This window comes from Microtus pennsylvanicus, chromosome 3, assembly GCF_037038515.1.
Source record: "Microtus pennsylvanicus isolate mMicPen1 chromosome 3, mMicPen1.hap1, whole genome shotgun sequence".
Classification (NCBI taxonomy): Eukaryota; Metazoa; Chordata; class Mammalia; order Rodentia; family Cricetidae; genus Microtus; species Microtus pennsylvanicus.
In genome coordinates, this window is record NC_134581.1 from 142,509,586 (window position 1) to 142,535,283 (window position 25,698).

At 38.3% G+C, this 25,698-nt stretch overlaps 1 protein-coding gene across 5 annotated transcripts in view; it reads right to left on the reverse strand.

Moving 5' to 3' along the window:
* Positions 1–25,698, reverse strand: part of Unc13b (unc-13 homolog B) — a 210,996-nt gene that overhangs the window by 77,421 nt on the left and 107,877 nt on the right. For 3 of the 5 annotated variants that reach the window (XM_075967443.1, XM_075967441.1, XM_075967439.1), the window contains 3 exons: positions 18,769–18,804; positions 13,981–14,215; positions 282–596 (listed from right to left, as the gene is read on the reverse strand). In XM_075967443.1, the coding sequence (XP_075823558.1) occupies positions 282–596; positions 13,981–14,215; positions 18,769–18,804 (586 nt within the window). The remainder of the gene's footprint in view (positions 1–281; positions 597–13,980; positions 14,216–18,768; positions 18,805–25,698) is intronic. The other 2 variants (XM_075967442.1, XM_075967440.1) reach the window with 1 other exon arrangement.

Here is a 25,698-nt window from a genome sequence, read left to right on the forward strand (position 1 = left end):
CAAGGAACCCTAAGCAATGGTAACTAAATGATCTGTGGGGCTCAGGCCCACTTTCAGACTCAAAGAATGCATCTGTAGGATCAAGGTTACACACTCAAGAAGTCCTAGTGCACCTGCACCTCAGTAACACAAATCCCTCAAATATTGTGGGGATTATATCAAAACTCAAAGGAAAACCAACTTAATCATGGTTGTCACCCTACCTAGATGCAAGAAACAAGTGAAAGTGTTTGTATTCAATAGAGACATAACAGGTATCATGTGAGCTAGCCATCACCTACCTCTCCTGGGGTCCTAGGGCATGGTCCTTATGTAGCACCAGATCTGGAAGAGGGTGGGTTGTGGCATCTTCTCTCACCTCCTTGGGTTCACCTGTTTTCCCCTTCTCTGATTCACATGTCACCTCCAAGGTTTTTTCTTGTTCTCCCAAAACAGCCTGGCCATCTTTGGAAAGGCTGCCATAGCTATGGCTAGAATGAATGGAGTCCCTCTCCCGCCGATCATCATCTTGTTCATGATACTGGTCTAGTTCACTCAGTAGAGAACTTCCTTGACTCACATTACAGGAGGAGCCATACCTACTACTGCTGGCAGGGCTGTAAGAATGAAAAGAAAACAGATTAGTAAATAAATGCAAACCAAGGATCAGACCACAAATACAGATACACTAGGGAACTAATAATTGCATGGAGCAGAAATAAACACAAATAGGAGGTTCCTAGAAAGTGAGGGCAAACATTTCAATCTAGAAAAATTGTTCTAGACATTCAGAACAGCCACAAAAGGAAAAAAGACAACATGTTAAGCTCTCTGACACCACTTAAACTATGACTTCAGCTCTGACTTCAAAGAATATTTTACCGAATTGCTACCTGTCAGTAGAATGAAGAAATAGTAAAATGACCTGTTGTTTATTTATAAAATGCTACTCAGTCTTCTAAAAAACTTTTCCAGTGGCTGTGATTAAAGTTTTCCAAATTCCACATAGTAAAGTACAGTAAATGAGCTCCACCCCCTTCTATTACTTAATTAAAAAGTCCTTACTGCTTCGTCTACAATTACAACGCATGTGCCTGCGCCTTAGCAAAGCAGAAAGGCATGTTCTTTCACCCTGCAGAATGGAGTATGGAAGCAACTAGGTGATGAAGACCAGGATTAAGAAATTTTGCAGGGAATTCTACAGGCCTCACCAACACAAATGCAGTAGTGATACCCTCAATGGCATGGTAAATATCCCTAAGATAAATCTATCCATCTGTAGCTGAGTCTCAGGTCTAGAGGCTCAGTTATACATAAAGTGAACTATGCCTAACTCCTCTAAATCAGGACTATATGAAAGTTATCTATCTATGAAGGGGGGCCAGTTCAGTCTTCTCTCCATCACCTAAATTCCCATGCACAGAAAGAAGTGTTCCATGCTGTAAGAGTTAGCAGTTGTAGCTGAGAGTAACTACGATGGTGGCAAGAAAGGCAAACTAGTGAGAAGAACATTTCAAGACACCCCCTGGAATCCTGAAGCTCATCTTCCAAGGGAAAGATGTCAGTCAATCTTAATGAAGACAGATGGACTTGGAAATGAGTGAGACAAGGCCAGTCTATTTGGACATCTCAATCCTAAGTCAAGAGTTCTTGTTTTCTTACTAGTAGGTATCCTGCTGGAAAGCTTTTATGCAAAAAGAATTGATTTTATTTTATTTTTCCCAAGGTCAAGTCTTTAACTTCAACTCTTATAATTACCTCTGGTCAGATTAAAAGAAAGCATTGATGTTTCCCAAAGAGATTTTCCCAATGGGTACTCTCAATTACCTGCTATTTTCAGGCTGATTTCTGACTTTTCAGTACATATTATCAGAACATGTATCAGGTCAGGGTTCTAAGTAGATCAGTATGTTCTCTCTCTGTCTGTCTCTCTCTCCACTGTTCTAAGTAGATCTAATGCTTTGGGTATGTCGGGCCAGAGGTTAAAGTAGCATTCCTAAACTATACTTGGAGTGTTTATGCTCAGAGGCAACCGTAGCAACCTCTACAGATGTACCTTGTTCAGTGCTCCAGATGAAAGAACAGCAGCAAAAGAACTACAGCTGTGAGTAAAGTATCATGGTAACCCAGGGTTATCATTTGTTACAGTTGTTCAGTCCAGAGCACTGTGATAGTCTATATCAGAGACCTTAGAAGAAGTTTTACAAATCCATGTGGAATAGGATATGGAATACATATGTTCCTAAGTCATCCTTTGCAGTTTGTATTTTACTTTATACCTTCACAGCCACTGGGGAGACATCTTAGAAGACTTAGAAAACCAACGCAAACCACAGCTATTACCATCTACTGTAATATAAGAGTCTAAGTCCCAAGAAATCATCCTATCTTGTTATACAATTATAATTAATAAATACTTAAATGCTCGCTGTCCCTTCCTTTTTTCTTTCTCCATTCCATTTGATAAAAGACAAAATAAAATAAACCATGCAAATATTCTCTACTTTATGCTAGATGCTCCCTGTCCACTCAATGAATCCTATTTGGCACTAGAAAAGTGAGAAAAGGAAAACCCCATACATTAGATTTTGTCACTTAGCTGCTAATTAACATGAAGCTTAGGTGCTAGGAATGACACAGGGTGGAACAAAAGTAAGCTATGATAATCTACCACTAGTCATCTGCATCATAAATGGTCAATTCCTTAAAACCATTTATGATGCCTGGTTTGAGAACAGGCCTTTTGTTGGTCACTGGTTCCTTGACATCCTCCAGAATGACAAGCTGCCCCACATTCAAAGCAGAGCCAGTGCTAGCAGATATCTCCTCTTCTTGCTTTTCTGGCTGAAGTAGCCCAGAGATACTGCAGTGCTCTTCCTTGTATTTCTCAGAAGGGCAGGCAGATCCAGACAGATCGTTGTTTGTACCCCAATGTTCTCCAGATGCTGGAATTTCCAGCTGCCTTTCCACTTCCCCAGATCTTGAGAGCCCATGAGTATGGTCCCTTGGTTTGTCCTGCAACTGTCCAGTAGTTCCAGAGGACTGAGTATAGATGTCAACTGGCTCAGGATTAGCACTAGATATTTGAGAAGACTCTGAAACTTTGTTTGTCTTGCTAATGATAAGATCCTGATCCCTGCTAACAACCAAAACTGGAGGAGAAGACTCTCTAGGCATTTGCTCAGAGGCTCCTTTATTTTCTTTTGACCATGGAAATGAAATATTGAGTTTATTTCCTAACACTAGTTTTGGATCACTTCCCAGAACACCTCCTCTCCCCTCACTAGCTCCTTCAAACAAAGTGGACAACTTCTTAAAGCTTGACATTAAGCCAGTCTCTACCACCGTGTTACCAGATGAGCAAGAGGGGTTAAAAATAGAACTCAGTGTCTTCCCATGGTCAGAAGGAGTGGATGGGAAGTGAAACTTTGGCCAACTGGCCACATTTGGGATCTCAAAACGAGGTCTTGCCTGCTCTGTTTCCTGAGGGGCTGCAGGTGGATCTTTTTGCACATGAAGTATACCAGAATGTTCTTCAGTACAAAGCACAGGTTCCTCTTGCAAAGAACAAGAGAGATCCCTTTGTATTTCCAGTGTAGTATTCCCACTGACTCCTGCCTCATCAAGCAGTGAAGTATTGGTTTCTAGAGAAGAGCTTGCAGGCCCCAAAAACTCTTGGTTTGTGTCAATCATCTGGATCTCGGGCTCTGGCTCTGGTTCAAGAAGTGGTTGGCTTAAAGGGGGAATCTCTTCAGCAACCCAGGCAGGCTCTGGTTGTAGCTGTGTTAGAGGAGGAAAATGTTCTGCTTCCAATGATGCCTCTGTGTCTGTGCCCTGCAACATGCCCATGTCTCCTTCATCACTCAAAGATATTCTTTGCCCCATATCATCCTCTGAGACAGAAGATGTAGCAAGTGCTTCCAAACCTGGGGATTCTGAAATATTTTCAGGAATATTATTTTTCTCCATCTCAGGTGTTAGTTTGGAGTCATCCATCAAGGTATCTGATTCTGTCTTTGCACCAATCATAGTCATGCTACAGCCACTGAGAGCAGATTCTGAATTGAGTCCTGCAGAGGCAGCTTGTCTATGCAAGTTTTCTGGAGGTACTGATCCCACAGGGTCTCTGGAACAACCACTTTGAAGGCATGAAGTAGATACAGATGGTTCTTGTTTATGTGTGTCTGGTTTGGGACTTCTGAAAATTCCAAACAACTCACTTTTGGGGGACTGAGATGATGCATCAGAGGAAAAAGAAAAAAAGGAATTTTTCTTTGGAGATTTAGGAGTAGAAAAAAGCCCAGAAAGAGTCTTAGGCTGTTCAATTAGACAGCCAGAAAAAGATTTTACTTTGGTTACAAGCCCTGAAAGCATTTCTACTTTGGAACCTAATACTGATCTGTCTTCTAATTTATCTGCATCTTGGTTCCGGAAGAGCCCTGCATGCCCTGGCTCTGGAGAAGCATAAGGTGAATCCAGGGTCTGTGTTGAAAGACTACCAGAGGCATTCTCCAACGGCAAGTTCAATGGGTCAGTGGTAAATCTTTCATTTTGGTGTTCAGTACAAACATCTAAATCGTTGAGTTTTTCAATCAAACCATTACCATGAGGAAAAGGCTTAGCCTCTGAGTCCTTGAGGAAAGTTTCCTGGTGGGAAGTCTCTTCTTCATGAGGAGCTACCCCTAGGGCTTGTTCCTGAAATTCTGGTAAAAGAGGAACAATGTTGTCTGGCAACTGATTCACCAAATCAGAAACAGTTGCTCCTTCAGCTCCTTCCTTACTAGAACTCACTTTTCCCTGGGTTTTCTCTATAAGCTCGTCTGCAAGGGAGGTAGTAAGCTTAGTGGTGCTGTTAACGGACAAACAAGGAGCCACTTGCTCTTCATGAACTGCTTTTTGGACTATGCTTTCTTTATGATTATTAGAACCTTCCCTCATTGTGTCTGTACCATCTACAGAAACAAATGGCTTCTTACAGGGCTGGGCAGTCACTGGAGCAACAGCTGGAAGGCTTTGCTTCTCCTCAGAGGTCTGCTGCTTCTCATCCAAAAAAGACAAGTTAAACAAACTGAAAGCAGAGGTGTTTCGAGAGGTGTCCTTCTTGATGCTTAAGTTAGTGGTGGAGAAAAAGGAAGGAAGTGTGAATAGCCCTTCTGGTTGAGATTTGGCCCTTGGGAGAGCTGCAGGAGCTTTGTTCTCAGCTTTTTCAGATCCAGTTAAGAAAGAAAATATCTTCTTTCTGGTTGGAAGCTCTTGTTGGGATGGAGATGTAGCAGCTGAAAATTTCCATTCTTTATTAGGAAAATGATCCTGTTCATTTGTATTTCTTCTGCTCAGATCATCAAAAGACATTTTATTATTCCTTGGAACTTCTATTCCTACAGATATGGCATAAGTTCCTTTTGAATAGCCTCTGGGAGACTCTTTGGGACTACCTGTTAAGACAGGTGAACTTGCTGACTGCTGTGCCTGATGGTCTCTGAAAGGTGCCTCTTTTTCATTCAGATCATTACTCTGCATCTCCCTGGTTGATGACTCACTTAGCCTACCGTCATCAACAGTAGTCTGTTTCTTCAGACTTCTAGTTCTAATCTTCTTTTTTGAGGAAACTGATATAGGAGGAAAATTTCCAGTATCCTGACCCACTAGATGCACAGGGTTAGAATTTGATCGGTCTTCATGCTCATCAGTCACTGAAGAAACAGACCTATTTTCAGTTATCTGTTTCGGAGACACATTGGTTTTAAAGAAATCCCCAAGGGTACCAAAAAAATTTGAAATGCCAGAAGATTCTTTTTTTTCCTGAAATGAAATCTTTCCACCTTTATCATCATTCTTTTCCAAGTTTGAAGATTCTTCCTTATTCACTTGGGTTTTAAAAAGGTCCATAATTCCAAGAGCCTGCGTTTCATTTGTCACTGGACTTACTGAAGACTCTTCTTCCCAACCAAAGAGTCTCAATGCACTCTTAAGCAAAGTTCTCTCGGACTCTTTGGAAGACGGGTCCTGCAGACGTTCACAATTTTTATGTTCATCTCTACTAAGCTGTGGTGCAAGAGGATTTGAAATAGGCTTTGCTGTAATAATTTTAACATCATCTACATCTGTTTTAGCTTTAAAAGTTGTTTGGCTTACTTGAAAACTAGATTTTAATAAACTTTCTTTCTCCATCTGACCATTTTGCCTTATGTTGTCAGTAAACTCTGGTTGCTGAATACTGGATATTGTTAGCCTCTCCAAATCGTCAGGATAACTTTCTTCTTCCTTTGTGGAGTTACACGGAAACTGCTTACTCAAGATTAGTGACTGGAGACCAGCACATATGGGCTCAGCTAATTCTGATTGCTGATCTACTTTCTGCATGACCAAAGCTTCTACAGATTCAGTCTTGTCAAAATTCAAAGTACTTCTAATTAAGGCACCCAAAACAGAAAATACAGGTGTCAATTTGTTCGCTGATGATGTATCTTCTTTTTGTGAAATTTTAGTCACACTTTCTGGATGAATTAAAGAGGACGTTTCTTCAGAAGATGGCTGAAGAGAATGGAGCCTGGAAAGGTGAGCTGATGACTTTTTAGCTAAAGGCCAGTTCATATCTCTCTCTATAATTTGGCCTCTATTTACGACATGATTGCTCATAGTTCCAGGTTTGTTTCTGAGATCCAAAATATACTCAAAATCTTCCAAACCATCAGATGTCCCTGCGAAAGATCTGAAATCTCTTTTAAATTTTTGAGAATTATAGCCTGAAAAATCTAATGGTTTATCCCTTTGATCAAAACTTGACTCAAGTACTTCAGAAAAGGTTTCTAGATTTACATACAATGACCTCTCACTTCTTGGCAAAGTTACAGATAAATCAAGAGGATCTTCAAATGATTCTTCTTCAACATACCATATTAAATCATCTTCTTTGTCAAGAACTTTAAGACTATGGGTAGAAATAATGTTTTCATCTAGCATAATATTTGGGAGATCATCTGTCTGTAAATTATAATTCAAATATTCATGATAATAATAATCAGGTATAAATAAATATACATACTGCCCAGTAGAATCAGTGAGAAGAGAGTATATATACTGACCATCATGAAACATATAATATCCACAATTCCCATCCTCTGAGGGACACCAAACTCCATGTTCAAGACATGATAACCACTCTTTGTACTCATAACCAAAACTTGAAAAAAGAAAGTTTTCATCCATTCTTGTTGATTCTTGCTCCACTAGGGAATACATAATTTTCTCATAATCTGAAGAGTAACTTAAATCAATGGGCAATTCTTCTAGTGAATTTTTGGTCTCATTAACTGGAAGATAACCAGAGTTTCCATATAATGAGGTGGTTGCCCACATATCACCTCTTAATAAGTAACCTTCATTAAATGCTAACTGGTCTGATGATTCATATGGTAAGTCACATGAAATGACACTGTTTGGATTTGTGCCCCACTCAAAGATATTTGCATTTTGATCTTTTTGGCACAAATTTATTACTGGGTTTTCTGAGTCAGGCCACAAGAAAGCATCTGCTGATGGAAATGTGTTTGGATTCAACAAATGATAAACTGGTTGAAGTCTTCTGGAGTTTTTAGAGAAATCTTTTATATCAGGATACCACTGGAAATAGTCCTCATCAAAACCCTGATAACGGTTTGACTTACTTAAAATGTTAGGATTAAGTACTGGTGAACTTAACTTGTTTGACCTTTCAGGAAGTTTTGCTTCAAGAATATGGTGTGCTGTTGGCCTTTTAGCCAAAGATTTCTCTAAGAGACCCTGTTCATTGCAATGGAGAATGTTCTCAGAAGAAGGGCAATGCTTTTCACTCTCCTGGTTTTTCCATGTAGGAGGGCAAAGATGATTATCAACACAACCATCAGATGATGGAATGGTTTCTTTTAATAATGATAAAGACCTTTTCATGAAGCTAGACGTTTCATTGTTTTCATCCTTGCTCCTCTGCTTCTCAGAAGTCACACATGAATCAACAGGGACTTCATCTGTGAATAAATGCTTACTTCCATCCAAATTTTTCGTGTCATCTAAAGATATGAGCTTTGCCTCATTTGGATTATAATCATTCACACTGCTGTTTGATATCAAACCAAATAGTCCAGAGAGTAATGGGCTTGAGATGTTAATCTTGTGATGGGAACAATCATTTTTCAGATTGGATTCCTGTTGACTAGGCATGTTTTCTAGAGAAGTAAACATGTTTAAAAGGCCAGAAAGGAAGCCTCTTTGGATTTCTTTTTTAGAAGTTTTATCTTTGAATTTGTCTTCATTAATGTCATCAACCAATGTGGATTTTGAGATGGCAGAAATACGCTCCCGTGAAGACTCTGGTATCGAGGGAAATGCCACTTGTTTAAGAGTCTCAAGTTCTTCTGGGAGCTCTAATGTTACGTGTTCTTTAGGTACAACTTCAGGGTCAGCTCTTTCATAGTGCTCCACTGCTGCGTGGCTGCTTGGGTTCAATTCCTCTAAACTCCAAAATTTCCCAAAATCACTAATATTAGAAGGTGAATTAGACCAAACTGTATTATGTTTTTCATCTTCAGAACAATGTATCTGGTCAATTTTATTAAATTCCTCTATGCTGTTAAATTTCTCTGGGTCATTATGAATATTTGAAAATGAACTAGATTTTAATGAATTAAGTCCAACATTTTCAGGACAATTTATTTGGTCATTCTTATTTAATTCCTCAGTACTATCTAATCTCTCTAGATCATTATGACTATCTGGAAATGGACTAGATTTTACTGAACTATGTCTGGTATCCATGTGGCTATTTTGTAGGCTCTCTTTATCAGTACTTGCTACTGAGCTCTGAAGACTCTGGTTATTAGCAGTGTTATGACTGTCAGTGAGAGGAAATTTAAACAAAGGAAAAATGCTTCCTTTCTCTTTTATATCCTGATGCTTTTCAGAATGGCTAAGGACAGTGAAAAATGGAATACGTAGTTTTCCACTAAATGAAAATGAATGTCCATCTTTCTTAGCACCCTTTTCCTGTTCATTTTCCTCCAGCTTAAGAATTTTTACAGATTCTGACAAAGTTTCCTTTTGATGGGTCTCAGGAAAAGTAAACAGAAACTGACTAAATGATTTTCTGAGTGGCTCAAGGAGATCATCATCACTGTTAACTTTGTTTTCCTCTAATGGCTTTGCAGAAGGCTCTTGATTTGCAGGGGAACTACCAGCTACATCATGATGCCCCCTAGTATCTTTGGCACTTAGTTTTGGTTGTTCTTGTAACAGAGAAAGATCTACAGAAGATTTTCCTTCCAATATATTTTCAATATCACCTTTCTTATTTGTACTACTAGCTATGTTTGATGGTTCATTGGCCTCTTGTAAGGACTGCAAATCTTCCCTTACTTGCATTTGGAGATCTACAGTTCCTATTTTACTTCTACTTACAGCAACAAGACTTCTATTCTGTTTGTCAAAAATGCCCTTCCTTTGATCTGACTCTGAACCACACCCAACAAAGTTTTCCCTCTTCATTTTACGGTCTTCATTTTTGTTATGGTCTTCCTCTTTCTCAGAAAATATCTTTAATGGATTCAGCATGCTGAAAACAGACTTCATAATTGAACTCTGACTCTGTGAAGCTGAGTCCTTTCTCATAGTTTCTGTGCTGTCCTGAAAGCTTACACCTTTAGCCTCATCACCCAGGTGCTCACTCTCAGAGGTTCTGCCATGGCTGTCAGCATCCTTATCATCAGTTGTTTGAGAGGATAATAAAGACTGCTCAGAAAGATTCTTCTCTAATACTGTGTTGGCATTGGAGCTAGTTCCCAAATTAACTGTCTCTGTTTGATTAAGAGTTTCTGTTCTCTCGGGACCTAAATGAACCAGTTTTTCCACAGAGGTTGTAAGATGCTTTGTGCCTGAACCTACCTTTTCTGTTAGTGAACTGAATAAAGAACCCACAGCACATTTTACTCCATTCAACTCAGGGAAAGATACGGCTTTGGCCTTGGCATTCTGGGTAACAGTTAAAGGTGATGCTTGATCCTCAGGTGTTTTCTGTCCTGCATTATCAACAGTAGTGCTGTGTTTGTGTGGTTTTGTAGTTTTTGAAAGGGAACCAAATTTATTAATCTCTTCTTCCTTCTCTGCTAAATATTCTGACACTGTTTCTACCAAACACTGAAGCTCATCCATCGTGTCAACACAGTTCCCTTTGAGTCCCTCGATAGAGGAAGGGGCCATATCTTCCATGGAGCATCTGGACAAATTTCCCACTGCATCTGTATCACAGTTCATCCTTTGTAATGGCAATGCTGAATGTGCCACACAACAGTCTTCAGAAAAGTCTCCCATATGATGGACATTGGATGGAAGCCATGTTGGCGATATGGTTTCCTGCTCATCAGAAATGGGGGAATCTAGAAGTTCTTCAGAAGTACTGCTGGTAGAATCTTCATGAATATCTAATGGAGTAAAATCAGTGACAGAGTGGTTAGAGCCAGAAGAGTTTCCATGGTTCCTTAAGCAATAGGGAAGACCACAATCACGGCTTTCCGAGTTCATGTTCCAGGTGCTGCTTTTCACAAATCCATTTTTGTAAGGGAACAAAACTGGATAGTTCAGTTTCTTCTTTTCAATGTGACAACAGCTAGAATTATCAGTATCAGGATATGTACATTTGGGATTAATCTTGGTATTATAATGCCATCTTTCATTATCTTCAGAATGTTTGTATAAGAATTTTTTTCTCCTTCTATCTATTGTGTGATATTTCTGAGGATATCTGGAAAATGTAGGTGCTTCACACTTACAGTCAAAATCAAAAGCAGCAGAGGAGTCTGTGTGCTTGCTCTTGGGAGATATCTTTCTCAAACTGTCCTCCGGCTGTTTTTGTTGGCGATGGTTCTCATCAGCTTTTGAAAAGGCTCTTGATTCTTTTACCCCTACTTCCTTCAAATTTATATCACTGTTTTCTAGAAAGTCTTGAGATGTTTTCTCATTCATCTCATGTTTATTTTCTTGCTCTTCATAATTAACATTAGAAAAAGCTGAAATAATCCTAATTTTGTCATTCTTAGCCTGCCAGTCTTGTCTGATGTAAGAAGGTAAAATTGGAGGAATGAGAGAAATGAAAAAGGAGAAACAGAGAAAAGGAAGGAATAAGTAATAAATAAGACTGAATACCTGTTCATTGAGTTTAGAATACTAAAACTGCCAATACAATTTAAAAAAATCAAACTGAAAAAACATGAAAAGGAAATCCACATGTGTCAATGAATCTTGTGCAATACAGAGCTTTTCTACATAAGAAAAACAACAACTTTAAGAACAACTTTTAAGTTCACTTGTTACCATTTATCACTGCTATTTGCTCAGTTTCTTTTATTTTCTGAGAACATACAAAATTTATATGTTATATTAATATCCACATTGAATATACAATGCCCAAGTTTGAACTGTTAAGTATACACAAGAAAAAGCATTAAAAGATTCCAAGAAACCTACATTTGTTGATGAGTTTGAGCATAAAAGGAAATCTAAATGTTAATTTGCTGAATGTTATATTTGGGGCTGTATACACAGAATTATAGCCAAAAGTGTATCTTTTAAGAAGAAAAAAACACACACATCCCAAAAATAACATTCAGCTATCAGGAGTATAAGACCAAACAAGCAAATTATTTGAAGCATTGCAATTTTTTGTCTGTGAATATATAGCATTGAGGACATAAAAATAAAGGACTATCCTTCCCCTAGCACGCACAAGGCAGAAATTTCAATTCTTGGCACTTCCAGAACCAAACAAACAAGCAAAAAGTGCAAGCATTCATTCAATAAACCATTAAGGAATGGTTACCAACTTCTATATGATTCTTAATATTATTTCATTTTCGATTCAGAAGATTGAAAACTAATGCTATAGTTGGTATATAAAAAAAAAACTTCATTGACAATACTTCTAGCAGGAGATGATCTTTTAAAGCTCTAGATAAAAACTCACCAGTGTACAATTGGTGAAATGTGGGTAGGGTGAGGTCATTCCTATGATCTGGTGAATTTTAAAAGTCAAAATTATCAGCTAAATTGGGATGGTTTTTTAAAAAATAACTAATCTTTCACCAATAAAATAAATGATTCAAGCAAGAATCAATAGATGTTAAAAATTATTAGTAAAATTTGTTGGGAAAATACACTAAAGGTGTAATCCCAGATATTAATTCACTATAAATGAGAAAGAGTATGGGGATCAATACAGCATATACTAGATTTCTTTACCAATATATTAAATAAAGTGTCCCTAACAATAAGATAAAGTACATTATTTCCTGGTGAACTAAGAAGAAAATAGCACCCTATCTAGTATTTCTGCCAAAAATGTTTAAACTGATTCTAAACACCAAGAAGCAATCAAATAAGGCCAAATTAAGACCTTGATTCCTCAAAAAAAATGTATCTTACACAGCAGGGAAAAAACACAAAGAAATATTGCTAAATTAAAGGAAACTAAGGAAACAGGGAAACCAAGCATAATGCTTCATGATTTTTGACTAGAGTTATACATCAAAAAGAAAAATAGGGGTTGGAGAGACAGCTCAGTGGTTAAGAGCACTGGCTGCTCTTCTAGAGGACCTCAGTTCAAATCCCAGCACCCACATGGCAGACCATCATTGTCTGTAACTCCAGTTCCTGAGGATGTAACACTTTCACAGATATTTATGCAGGCAAAAGACAAATGTGCATAAAATAAAAATAAATAAACCATTTTTAAAAGGAAAAATACTATTTTTAAGAAGAAAAACTACAAAACTGAGTTTCATCATGAGATCCTGATTCAAAACAAAATACAATAAAATTTGGAAAAAGGAGAAATGCGCACAAAGAACACTGCGAGAACTGGAGAAATTATTTGTGTATTAGATAATGTCACTGTATATAAAATTTCTTAGTATTATCAGAGCACTGAGGTTATGTAAGATAAGTCCTCTTTTTAGAAGCTATGTGTTGAAGTACTTTCTAGTGATGTAACAAAATGTCTGCAACTTATTGTAGATGTCAGGAAAAACAGCACTGTAGATGGAAAAACATTTTAGTGATCATGAAATCAAATAAATGTGGCTACACGTTAACACAACTAATAAATCTAAGCAACAAGTATTCATTGTATTATTTCTTCACAGTTTAAGTTGAAAATAATTTTTTAATTATTGAAATTTAAATTGGGGAATGGGGAGGAGTACAAAGGTATGATTTTCCTTTATACTCATAATATGTGACAAAAGTCTACAGAAGAGCACATAGAATGTAACAGTGGGAAGAGAACTAGGAGACAGGAAGGAGATGGGCTCGAGAAAGACCACAGGTGTGCTTGGGAGATTCTTCACTGCCATATTGTACCTTAATTTATTTAATCATAAATATTGTGTACTTAAGAAGTTAATAAAATGAATTAAATAAAGTTCCAGCAAAAATATCAAATCTGCTATAAGACTAAATTGGTCTTCTTAGGAAACTTCTAGGGAAATACTCAAACAGGAAACACTACTCAAACACTTATATTGGTGGCTTTATTTGTTTTAATCTTAGTAAATGGTTTGTCAAAATTACTAATCCAGGAAGGAGATGGAATAGGACAAACTTTTTTCTTTTAGGTTTGTTTATTTATTTATTTATTTATTTATTTATTTATTTATTTATTTATTTCGAGACTGGCTTTTTCTGTGTAGCCCTGGCTGTCCTGAAACTCACTCCGTAGACCAGGCTAGTCTCAAACTGAGATCTGCCTGCCTCTTTTCAGCCAACCACCCCAGGTGGGCATGTCGTCACAGATAGGATCACACGACAAGCATTCCTACTGGAAACGTCTAAATATAAGTGTGTGGAAAAGAGAGCAAGAACCTACATTAAAATGCTTCTAGTCTGGCCTGTCATACTGCTACACTTCCACTATCACCTCCATCAGAACGCCAGCATCCTGCCTGCCAGCTGCATCACAGGACCTAGATCAATACCGACCTGAGTGCCCGACGCTCTGGATAATCAAAGTCATAACTCTGCATAGAATCATTGCAAGAGTCTCGGGAACTGCCTTGAAGAAACAGCTGCTGTGGCAATCGCACTGGCACAGGGAACTGGTGCACAGAAGCGTTGGGCTGGGAAGTTGTATGGTAAGGAGGAGGGATGCTATTGCTGGTCTCACTGCGATAGTCACTGTCTCGGTCATCAACGGCACTGTCAGGGTCTTCAAAGGCTGTAGAAAAAACAGATCAACCACCCAAGTTTTATGTAATTCTTCAGAACATTTCCTGCTTCTAACTTAGGTAGCCATATTCTAGAAGCTTAAGAGTAAAAACTGAGCTGCACAGAAATCCAGTGACATCAAAAACACATGCAAAATAGTCTCTCTCATTATCAAATAAGAAATGGCAGTTTCATTTTATTGTTGATTCTTAGAGGAACATCTAAATTGCATTTTATTTTCCCAGTGCAAAATTCTCTGGAAGTCTGCTTCCAGTTTTCTAGCTATAATAATTTAATTAAGCTCTGCTTTGAAATATCTCACATATACTCTGGGTCTCTCTGATTATCAAAGGGGAAAGAGCAAAGGGTGGAAATGCCTTTTCCATGTCTTAGAAGAAAATAAATTTTAGTTTAAAGTTAGTCAGGAGTTTTCAGCCTTTAAAATACACGGGCTGAATCAAAGCATATCAGAATCTGGTCCTAGAAATCAGGACAGCCAAGGTCAGGGCTTTCAGGTCTAGTCAAAGGCTTAAAATGCAGTTTAAGAACAGCAGAACAGTCTTGCTGTGAGGCAATTCCTATCAAGAGTCTATAACCTGTGCTCAGAATTCCCACCCTGAGCACTGGCTAAAAGAAGGAAACCATTTGCACTCTCACTGACAACGCGTTCACATTTCCTGAGCAGCAGTGGTCAAAAGTAGTTTTGCTTTTCAAACCAGCAACTGGTTTATCATAAATAAAAACTGTGTTTGGGAAGGAATGAATCTAAGAGTATGTAAACTACATTATAGAGAAGTCATAACTGATAATCATATATATGTGATTAAGAAAGTCCCACATGTCCTTTTTTTTGCTACGTTTCTATTTGGCTCACCATGAAAAAAGGAAAATTCATCATTCCCAAATGGAAAGACTTTTTAGCATATAATAGGCATCTCATATTAATAATTTTGAGAGATAATCTTCATAGCAGTGTAGGCTTCAGAAATCTCCCCAAAAACTAGATCATCAACTTTTACTAGGGCAGGAAATTTGGACTTGTGAACACACAGCAGAAACGGCGAAGACCCAATGAACTCAAATACACAAAAATCCAGACAGAACTGATGAAACACACAGCTGCAATTCCAGAACTTGCGATGTAGTGGCAGGAGGATTGGGAATTCAAAGCCATCCTCAGCTACATAGCAAGTTCAAGACCAGCCTGGGCTATGTGCTGTCTCAAAAAAGTGAAAGAAATAGAAGCATTAGCCAGATCAACTTAATTTTGAGTTTGGGCAAGAATATTCAGTGAGATATAATATTTAAAAACTGGTTTTGATTAAAAATAAGAAAAAAACAAGCAATGATAAGGAAAGAATTCCTGGGCTTCAACGTTAGTCTATAGATAATAATTCCACTAAAACAAATGGGAGCAAGAAAGAAATATATTTGAGCACTGAAGTCCAAATCACCTTTGTGGGTACAGCTGGGGCACAAGGCTAAGATGATCTGGTGAGGCTTTTCTATTGAATTTAGGGTGAAAAAGTGAGGCTGGTGTTAGGGACACCAAGGACTTCCTAGCTCACACTTAGTTTATGGTAACATATGAACACTTAAAAAATTAAAAAAAAAAAACCTGAGAGAGAATGTTATCAAACTACAGTAAAACATGAGAATGAGACTAGACTTCAAATGGTCAGAAATTACGCTTACACTCAACAGTTCAAACAAATTTGTTGAAACTCTGTGTGGTGGCATCCATCTTTAATCCTAGCACTTGGGAGGGGGAGGCAGGCCAAGTCCAGCCTGGTCTACAGAGTGAATCCGAGGACAACCAGGGCAACAAAGTGAGACCTTGTCTTGGAAAAAACACAACAAAACAAAACTGGTAAAGGTTAGAAACTGGGAAGGGCAAAGCATTTGATTTTAGAAGCATTCTGAAGACACATTAGGAAAAGAGACTTGGAGGCACCGTATTCAGACCTTCATATTCTTTTCATTCTGATGACTAGAAAGGATCTAGAAACAAAACCAATATGGCCACTCAGACTTAGTTCTTTCTGAACTCACAAAAGTAATTCTGAGGAAGTCAGTATTGGACTACCCATGCATACAGAGGAGGGGGCGGAGGTCAAGTCTCCCTGAACCGTGACAAGAAGGATATTAGTATGTAAGCTAGAGAATCTTTTGAGTTTTTAGAGGCCACAAAAGACAACCTATTGAGGCAGAAGGAGGAGCTTAGTCAGAGGTAAAATCTCCTGTGTCAAAGCTAGAAACTATTGGTTGCATCTGACCAAGTACTCTTAACTGCTCTGGTTTTTTTTTTTTGTTTGTTGTTTTTTGTTTTTTTGAGACAAGGCTTTTTTGTATAACAGCCCTAGCAGACCAGGCTGGCCTTGAACTCACAGAGATCCACCTGCCTCTGCCTTCCAAGTGCTGGGATTAAAGGCATGTGCCACCATTGCCCATCTCAAATGAGATGGCTCAGCCGTTAAAGGCTAGGCTCACAACCAAATACTGAATTTTTACTCAAGGAAAGTAGTACATGAGAATACCATAAGACAGGCTATATATCACTCAAAAGAAAGGAAGTTCACTTCCTGATATGAAAGGAAGGAAAGCTCTATGGAGATGTAGGTTAAGTAAGAGTGGAGGAGGAAGGGAATACCTGCTGGAGTCCAGATAAGAAAGATGGCGTCATGAAAGGATACCATTTATATACATATATGTATATATATATATACATATATATATATGATATGTATATGTGAGACATATGTGTTTGTGTATATACATACATGGAGTGGAATTTCATTTATACTCTAATAGATAAAGTTTGCCTGAGGATCAGAAAAGTAAAACAGTCACACTGGCCAGCCTTACAGATCAGGCATCAATGACACACACCTTTAATTCCAGTAACCACACTAGCTTGCCTTAGAAACCAGGTGGTAGTGGTACACGCCCTTAATCCCAAAACTAGAGAGGATTATAAAATGGGAGGAGCAAGCTCTCAGGTTCAGTCTCATTCTGAAATTCCTTGAGGCAGGATCACCATTTTCGGACTGAGGTCGAGATAAGAGCCAGTGGCTGACTGCTTTATTTTTCTGACCTTCAGTTTGATCCCCAATTTCTGTCTCTGAGTTTTTATTTATATATATAATATATATACTATATATATATACATACATATTGAGAAAAATTGGTAATTCTCTTGGCAAGTATATGAAAAGCAATAATAGAAAATAAATGTAAAAAGTGAAAAATGTTATTTATATAAAAAATAAAAGCAATTGCATATCAACTGTATTTTTTAAGGCAGTTGCTGCCAATTGTGAAATAGATTTCCATTTTGTTGAGGGTAAAAATAAAATAAATGTAGCCTAGGTAAGTAATTTAATCTGCAGCAAAGATAGTTCTCCAACCATACAGAAAACAGAATGAAATACTGAATGTGGCTCTCTGGTCTGAAGTAGTCTTGGATTTGGTCACTGTCTCTAAATCCTGAATATCACTAGAAGTTTATTGGTCAGAGAAGAAACAAGAGTATTGACACATATTCTTCATGGTTTGCTTTTTTTTCACTTGAGAAACTTAACATTTCTCATCTTTCTCAGGCATTTTGAGCAGTTCTCTAGCAGTAGAAATCCACTCCAGCACTCAGTCCACAGAAGTACTTTAGATACTCCAATGACAATGATGATTTAAGTCTGGCTATGCATCTGCTGGATACCTAATCACTGAGACTGGTTCTTGCCCTGCTCATGGACAAAATCAGTCTAAAACTGAGCCATTCTGCTGAAAAGAACTGAGTGCCCTGCTCTCCAAGCTCAGAACAAAGGTAGATTCTGGTCTCTGTGGGCTGCTTAAAGGAAAAGTCAAACCATAGCCTCTGTTTCTCATTTCCTGAAATGACACAAACCTAGACTAATAAACCAGAAACATCAGTCTATTCTCTAGATCTTCCCAGCTTTATCATGACATGACTACACTGAGATTCACAACAATAGCTCTGTCTCTAGTTCAGTTCAGAATAAACCTTTTTCTGGTCATAGTCCTTCTATGTCAGTCAGGAGACCAAAAATGCCAACACCAAAGGCTGGTGACACCATTTGTGTCTAGGGAATAAAGTTCAGTAGTTCATGAGGATTCTAACTGCAACTTTGGTGTTTAAACCTCACTCAAAATCAATCTCCTTACTTACCTTCTCCTTTTCCTTGTCTCCCTATCCCATTCTTGCCACCATTTAAATAAGGATGGAAAAGAGAACTGAATTACATATACTAGTAAGCATGAATATCCAGCTTCAGCTTCATAGCTGACAGGGAAAAAAAAACATTAAAGGGGAAAAATCAAGAAAAAACTGGCTGGCAAGATGGCTCAGCAGGTAAAGGTACCTACAGACCTGAGTTCAATCCTCAAGGTGCACGTGGTTGAAGAAAACCAACTCCTACAAGTTGTGCTTTAACTTCCACATTCCCACTGTGACACGCACATTTGTGTGCCACACCCACCTGCACACAGTTATACACACACAAAAAAAGGTCTAGAAAATGATAAGGAATTGAAATGCTTACGTACTCTGATGCTCTCCCCAGCCCAAATAGGTCCAGTGACCTAAGGAAACCACAAAGAAGCAAAAGAAGTATGACAAATATCATTTTAGTAGTAATTAAAAGACCATTCCTCCCCCCACCAATTCTTATATGCTTTATTGTACTCCTGCCTGCTATATTTGTGGGGCAAGAGCCTTACATTATAGATTATAATACCTTCTAAAAAGCATGAGGCAAACCTACACAATATTCTTGCTCTTCACAGTTTGCTGATTTGGTACTCTCAGAATATCATCATTTAGGAGCTAATATGTCTTCACTTAGTCAAAATAAAACCTTGATCACCTGTCTCAAAAAAGTACTTCCTTGTCCACATGTCCTCTAAGCTTGCCTGCCTGTGGGCCTGCCACAGTATATCCATGAGCTCAGCTCTCATAACACATTCAAAGGAGTGATCATCCATTTGAAAATGGGGAAGAACAATGTCTATCTTAAAAATTTAGCCGCTAATTTTCCAATATGTAATAAAAATACCCTAGCATATTGGATCCTTAGAGGAAGCTACTTTTTTCTTGAATTATATATAACATTTTAATTAAGACTATTTAAATACACACTTGAAGAAAAATAAAAGCATTTTCTATCTACTTTTCAAAGTAAAGTCAAAATTAGTTAAATTTAAATTCTTTCCTATATCCAAACTGAATTTGGAACAAAAAAAATGGATAAAGATCAGCAGTTATTCCTAGAAAAATGAAAATAATTTAGCTTCCTAATTAGGAACATAAGCTTTAAAGTCAAAGCTCAATTCTCCTGCTCTATTACCTATTAAGAATATAATCTTGATAACATCATTGCAGATGTGTCCTCATCTGTTACATGAGGATAACAACATGAGTTGTTCCCTCTGTGTCACTCTAAGACTTAGGTGAGAAAATGCACACCAAGTGCTTAGTCCCGTGACTGTGGTCAGCAGCTATCATTTGTTGGGTTGTCAGGTTGCCCGGTTGTTGCTTGTCTTATAGATTCCTATTAACAGGTGGCGGAAAGGAAACAACTTCTTGACTTGTGCTCTCTGACAGTCCTAAGGTCCATGAAGAATATTCAATGTCTGGTCCAGAAGACCCTCGGAATTTTGAGAGTGTGGCTGTCTTGAAATTTCACAATAAGACCCAAAATTCTGGGGGCATCAGTTGATGGCAAGCCCAGCTGGTTGCATTCACCTGACTACTAATAAGTTGCAGACTGTTTAGTTGATAACCCCTTTCTTCCTGGGCACTCACCTTCTTCCTACCATATATGTCTCCACTTAATACTTCCTCAGGGATGGTACATTGGTTTAGTGTGCCATTTAATTTTTTTTTATAATTGGGTTAATTGTCTAGTCATGGGTAGCAGACAAAAAGAAAATTCTCCCAGGCTATAGTTCTGTTGCCAATAGCAACTGCTAGAGGGTAATTTTTTTTTTCAAGAAATAGGGGGAAAATATACATAGAATCTTAGCATATATTGCTCCAGGCAAGTGACAAGACTGTTTCTCTAACTCTGAGCCCAAAGGCAACTCTTCCTGCAGACACTGCTTCTTTCCTTGAGCACTCCACAACAGAACATAGCATCTTCTACCTAATTAAACATGTATCTATTACATAAAGAAATTGAATGTGAAAATCTGAACCCATCTACTGGCACCATCCTAAACCTGGGGTTGAGGGGAGCACAGGACACAACCCACACCTCAGGCTCTCTAATGAATATATTAAATGAGTTCTGTTAACACACAACTGGATATCTGAATACAGTACTCAGAAAAGAGAGGAAAAGCAGAGATTTTGAAGTTTTCAGAATATATAGATAGTTATAGTTTTCCTTAGTTATGATAAAAGATAAAGTAGATGTAAATATAGTATCCATCAGATACCCCAAAGTTAATATAAGTTTCAATAAAAAAATGCCTTTTTCTGTCTTGTTCTTTTGTTGTATTGTGTCTAAATAATATTTAATGGAAAGTAGAAGCTTAGATAAGATGTTTCAGTGGGTCTAAACACTTGTTTTACAAGCCTGAAGACTTCATTTTGAACCCTGAAAGCCACCTAAAAGTCAGATGTGCTGGCTGGTATCTGTAATCTCAGTACTCCTATGGTAAAATGAAATGTGGAGACAGAAGAATCAGCTTGAAGTTGGTGTGTGCAGCATAAGAGATACCCTGCCTTAAAGATGGGAGGAGAGAATCAACTCCTGAAAAACTATCCATATGCATACCATGGCAAAGCACACAGTCAAATCTTTCTCTCTCACACACAATAATATTATTATTATTTCTAAAGCAGAAGTTCTAGCAAATACTTGTAAATGGATAAATAAAAACAAAAATGTAGATATATAAGAACACTGGGGAATATTGCAAATTAAGACCAAAAAAAGCTGTGGCTATTGCTCAAAGAAGGGCACTTTATTAGCAGGTGCTCAACTTTCAAAAAGAAAAAAACACAAAGAACAAATGAGCAAATTAACTGCCAGTCATGCTGGTTGGTACACGCCTATAATTTCAGCACTGAGAAAGCTGAAGGAGGAAGATACCAAATTCAAGGACAGCCTGGGCTGTGAAGCAAGACTGTGTCATCAAGAAACCATAGAGACAATACATGAGGAAGGGTTACAAAGAGAAGAATGACAACACTCACCTTTTCAACAAGAAGAGGAGGGTGAGGCCAACTTCAATGACTGACAGTACAGTGTCTGTGAGGTCATGGAGACACTGAGACTCTTGTACATTTCTAGCAAGAATGCAAAGTACAGAACATTCTAGAGAATGTTCTTGGCATTTCTTTTAAGGTTATGCACACATCATACAATCCAGTTATATCCCTACTTGATTTTTACCCAAAAGAAACAAAAACATGCTCACACAAAAACCTGTATAGGAATATTTAGAGTTGTTGGTTTCAGTTTTTAGAGTCTCAAAAACTGAAAATAGAAATGTCCTTCAATTGACAAATCGGTAAACAAATTGGCACATTCAGAGGGTATCTGATCAGGAATAACAAGGGATGAACCACTGCCACATGCAGGTGTATCTCAAACACATTGTAAGTTAAAGAAGACAGACTCAAAAATGTGATTCCATTTATACGGCTGTGTATCTCAACTATGGGGGAGGCTACAAAATATGATACTCTAAAATTTCTAACTATATACTAAAAGGCAAATTTTATTATATATAAATTACACATTAATAAATAAGTCTTTTCTAAAAAGCAGAAGAGTTTACAAGACTCTGCAAAGATGTAGACAGGACACAGGTGGTCAGCAGAACAATTAAAACTGATAAGGCCTGGTAGATTTAGAAATAAAGATGTTAACAGCAACTTCAATGAGGAATTTCAATGAATGAAAGCTACAATACAAGAGAGAAGGATAAAAAAGAACAAGCTGGGCAGTGGTGGCGCACGCCTTTAATCTCAGCATTCGGGGAGGCAGAGGCAGGTGGATCTCTATGAGTTCAAGGCCAGTCTGATCTACAAGAGCTAATTCCCGGACAGGCTCCAAAGCTACAGAGAAACACTTCTTGAAAAACCAATAATTAATTAATTAATTAAGATGCCAGATGTGAACAGAGAAGAAAAGGTATTACCTATCATAGGATGCCAAAGAGGAAACAAGCAACAAAAGGATAATAAGCACATGTACTACAGAAAAAAATTGGTAAATAGTATCCTAAGAGCTTAAACCAGTATCATTCTCAAACTGAACATTTACACATGCCAAGTGAGCTAAAGATGGCTACTTTAGTGCTCAAGAGATGGCTCAGTGGTTAAGAGCACTGACTGTTCTTTCAGAGGACCTAAGTTCAAGTCCGAGCACCCACAAGGCAACTCATAACTGTCTGTAACTCCAAGATCTGACACCCTCACACAGACATACATACAGGCAAAACACTAATGTGATGTGATTTCCCTCTATATGCTGTGATTACCATTAATGAATAAAGAAACTCTTTTTAAAAAATGTCTACTTTAATGAGCATACTAATGTTTCCACTTCTAAAGAGTCCCAAACCTCGTTGGCTCACATGTTTAGAAGAGGACTAGTCAACCCCTCCTAGCTCAGGTGCACCTGTTAAAAGAATCTAGATAGCTAACTAGCACTCTCTGGAAGACTGGAAAACTCACCATTTTTGCTACTTTCACACTCAAAACAGAACTAAACATGTCTTGAACTAAAGTAATGATTCCTGAAAGCATAGTTATAACACATAACATTTCTCTAGCCAAAATGTGGGAGGAATGAGAATATGAGCAAAGAGGTCAAGACATTGATGGGTACACTCACTGAAACAGTATACCTGAGCTGATGTGAGCTCACAAACTCCAGCTTGATAGGGAAGGAACAAGCAAAGGACCAAACCAAACCCTTTGAATGTGGGTGACAGTTGTATAACTGGGGCAGACTGTGGGGCCACTGGCAGTGGCACCAGGATTTATTCCTACTGCTTATACTGGCTTTTTGGAACCTATTCTCTTTGGATGGATACCTTGCTCAGCCTAGATATAGTAGGGAGGGCCTTGGACATTCCCCAAAGCAATGTGCCTTACCCACTCTGAGGAGTGGATGGGGCGGGGAGGGAAGGAAAATGGGATAGGAGGAGGGAAGGGAGTGGGAACTTGGATTGGTATGTATAATGAAAAGATAGCTTGGTTTTTTGAAAGAAAGAAAAAAAAGAAAGAGAGAGAGAGAGAGAGAGAGAGAGAGAGAGAGAAAGAAAGAAAGAAAGAAAGAAAGAAAGAAAGAAAGAAAGAAAGAAAGAAAGAAAGAAAGAAAGAAAGGCTTACTACAGACTTTTTGCCAAGACCTCCAGGCTTCTAATTGCTGTCCCATTCAATCTACCTAGCATACAACTAGATTTAGAAAAAAAAATTAGTCTCACTTCTAGCCACATATTGTCCTTTTAATAAGTTATTACAGGTTATTCAGTATTTCTCTCTATGGCCTTCAAGTCAAATAAACATCAAATCTCAGTGGTGATCAGTCTCTCATGCTTTAGCTCCTCAAGATGGGTATCTCAGTTCTTACAGTTGCCATACTCAGGAGGTGGAGCCAACAGCAGCCTGATTTCCTCTTACTTTTGTCTTCTGAAACTGAAGCATACTTCTGCTCATTGCATAAATCATAGTATTCTAGTTTTGTAACCAGACAAACCTGGGTTCAGTGCTATCACTTACTAGGTATGACATTTCAGATTGGTACTGTCTCTCTATTTATTTCCTTATTCATTACAAGTAATGGTTAGTGATACTTACTCTTCCAGGTTGTATAAATATTGAAACAGCATTATGTAGCTACCATGGGTAATAATAGGTGTTCCCTAATACTCCTTCCAATAATCAGTACCCTAAAACTCCGGTTAATTCTTACACAGTGCTCATTAACTCTAGTCCAATGTCTCTATTATCAAAATAATAACTGACAATTCCTTTACAAGTTATATATACACCTTTATCTACCACCCATGTGACTCAGCCATTCTACTTCTAGGTTTTTAACAAAATGTGTGTGTGTGTGTGTGTGTGTGTGTGTGTGTATGACTGTGAAAATGACAGTACTATGTTGTTTGATATTTTATTTGTGTTCTGACAAATAAAGCTTGTCTGGAGATCAGAGGGCAGAGCTAGCCACTAGTTAACCATAGAGGCCAGGCCATGGAGGGCAAACACCTTTAATCCCAGCACTTGGGAGTAGAAATCAGGAAGATCAGGAGTTCAAGGCCACCCTGGGCTACAGGAGATTGAAACAGCCTGAAAGAGAAACAGAGCTGGGCAGTAGTGGCTCACACCTTTGATTCCAGCACTTGGGATCTTATGCCTTTGATCTCCCAGCACACGGGAGGCTCACACCTTTAATCCTAGCACTAGGGAGGTGGAGACAGGAACATAAGGCAGATGGAGGCAGGATCTTGCTCATTTAGTCTAAGATTTCATAGAGGTATAAGAAGTCTCTAGTGTCTGGCTGCTCTGCTTCTCTGATATCCAGGCAAGCTTTATTTGTCAAAACACAAACAAAATATCATACAAATAATACTGCTATGAACATAGTTGAACAAATGCTTTTGACATGTGATAGACCATCTCTTGGGTAAATTCCCAAGAGTGGTATTGCTGGGTCCAGGGGTAGGTTGATCCCGAATTTTCTGAGAAACCGAAACACTGACTTCCACAGTGGTTGCACAAGATTGCATTCCCACCAGCAATGGATGAGGGTACCCCTTCCTCCACAGCCTCTCCAGCAAAGGCTATCCTTGGTGTTTTTGACTTTAGCCATTCTGACAGGTGTAAGATGGTATCTCAAAGTTGTTTTGATTTGCATTTCCCTGATTGCTAAGGAAGTTGAGCACGACCTTAAGTATCTTTTGGCCATTTGAAGTTCTTCTGTTGAGAATTCTCTGTTCAGTTCAGTGCCCCATTTTTTAATTGGGTTAATTAGCATTTTAAAGTCTAGTTTCTTGAGTTCTCTATATATTTTGGAGATCAGACCTTTGTCTGTTGCGGGGTTGGTGAAGATCTTCTCCCAGTCATTAGGTTGCCTTTGTGTCTTAGTGACAGTGTCCTTTGCTTTACAGAAGCTTCTCAGTTTTAGTAGGTCCCATTTATTCAATGTTGCCCTTAATGCCTGTGCTTCTGGGGTTATACCTAAGAAGCGATCACCTGTGCCCATCTGTTGTAGGGTATTTCCCACTTTCTCTTCTATCAGGTTCAGTGTTTTCGGGCTGATAATGAGGTCTTTAATCCATTTGGACTTGAGTTTTGTGCACGGTGATAGATATGGGTCTATTTTCATTCTTCTACAGGTTGACATCCAGTTGTGCCAGCACCATTTGTTGAAGATGCTTTCTTTCTTCCATTGTATACTTTTAGCTCCTTTATCGAAAATGAGGTGTTCATAGGTTTGTGGGGTAAAATCC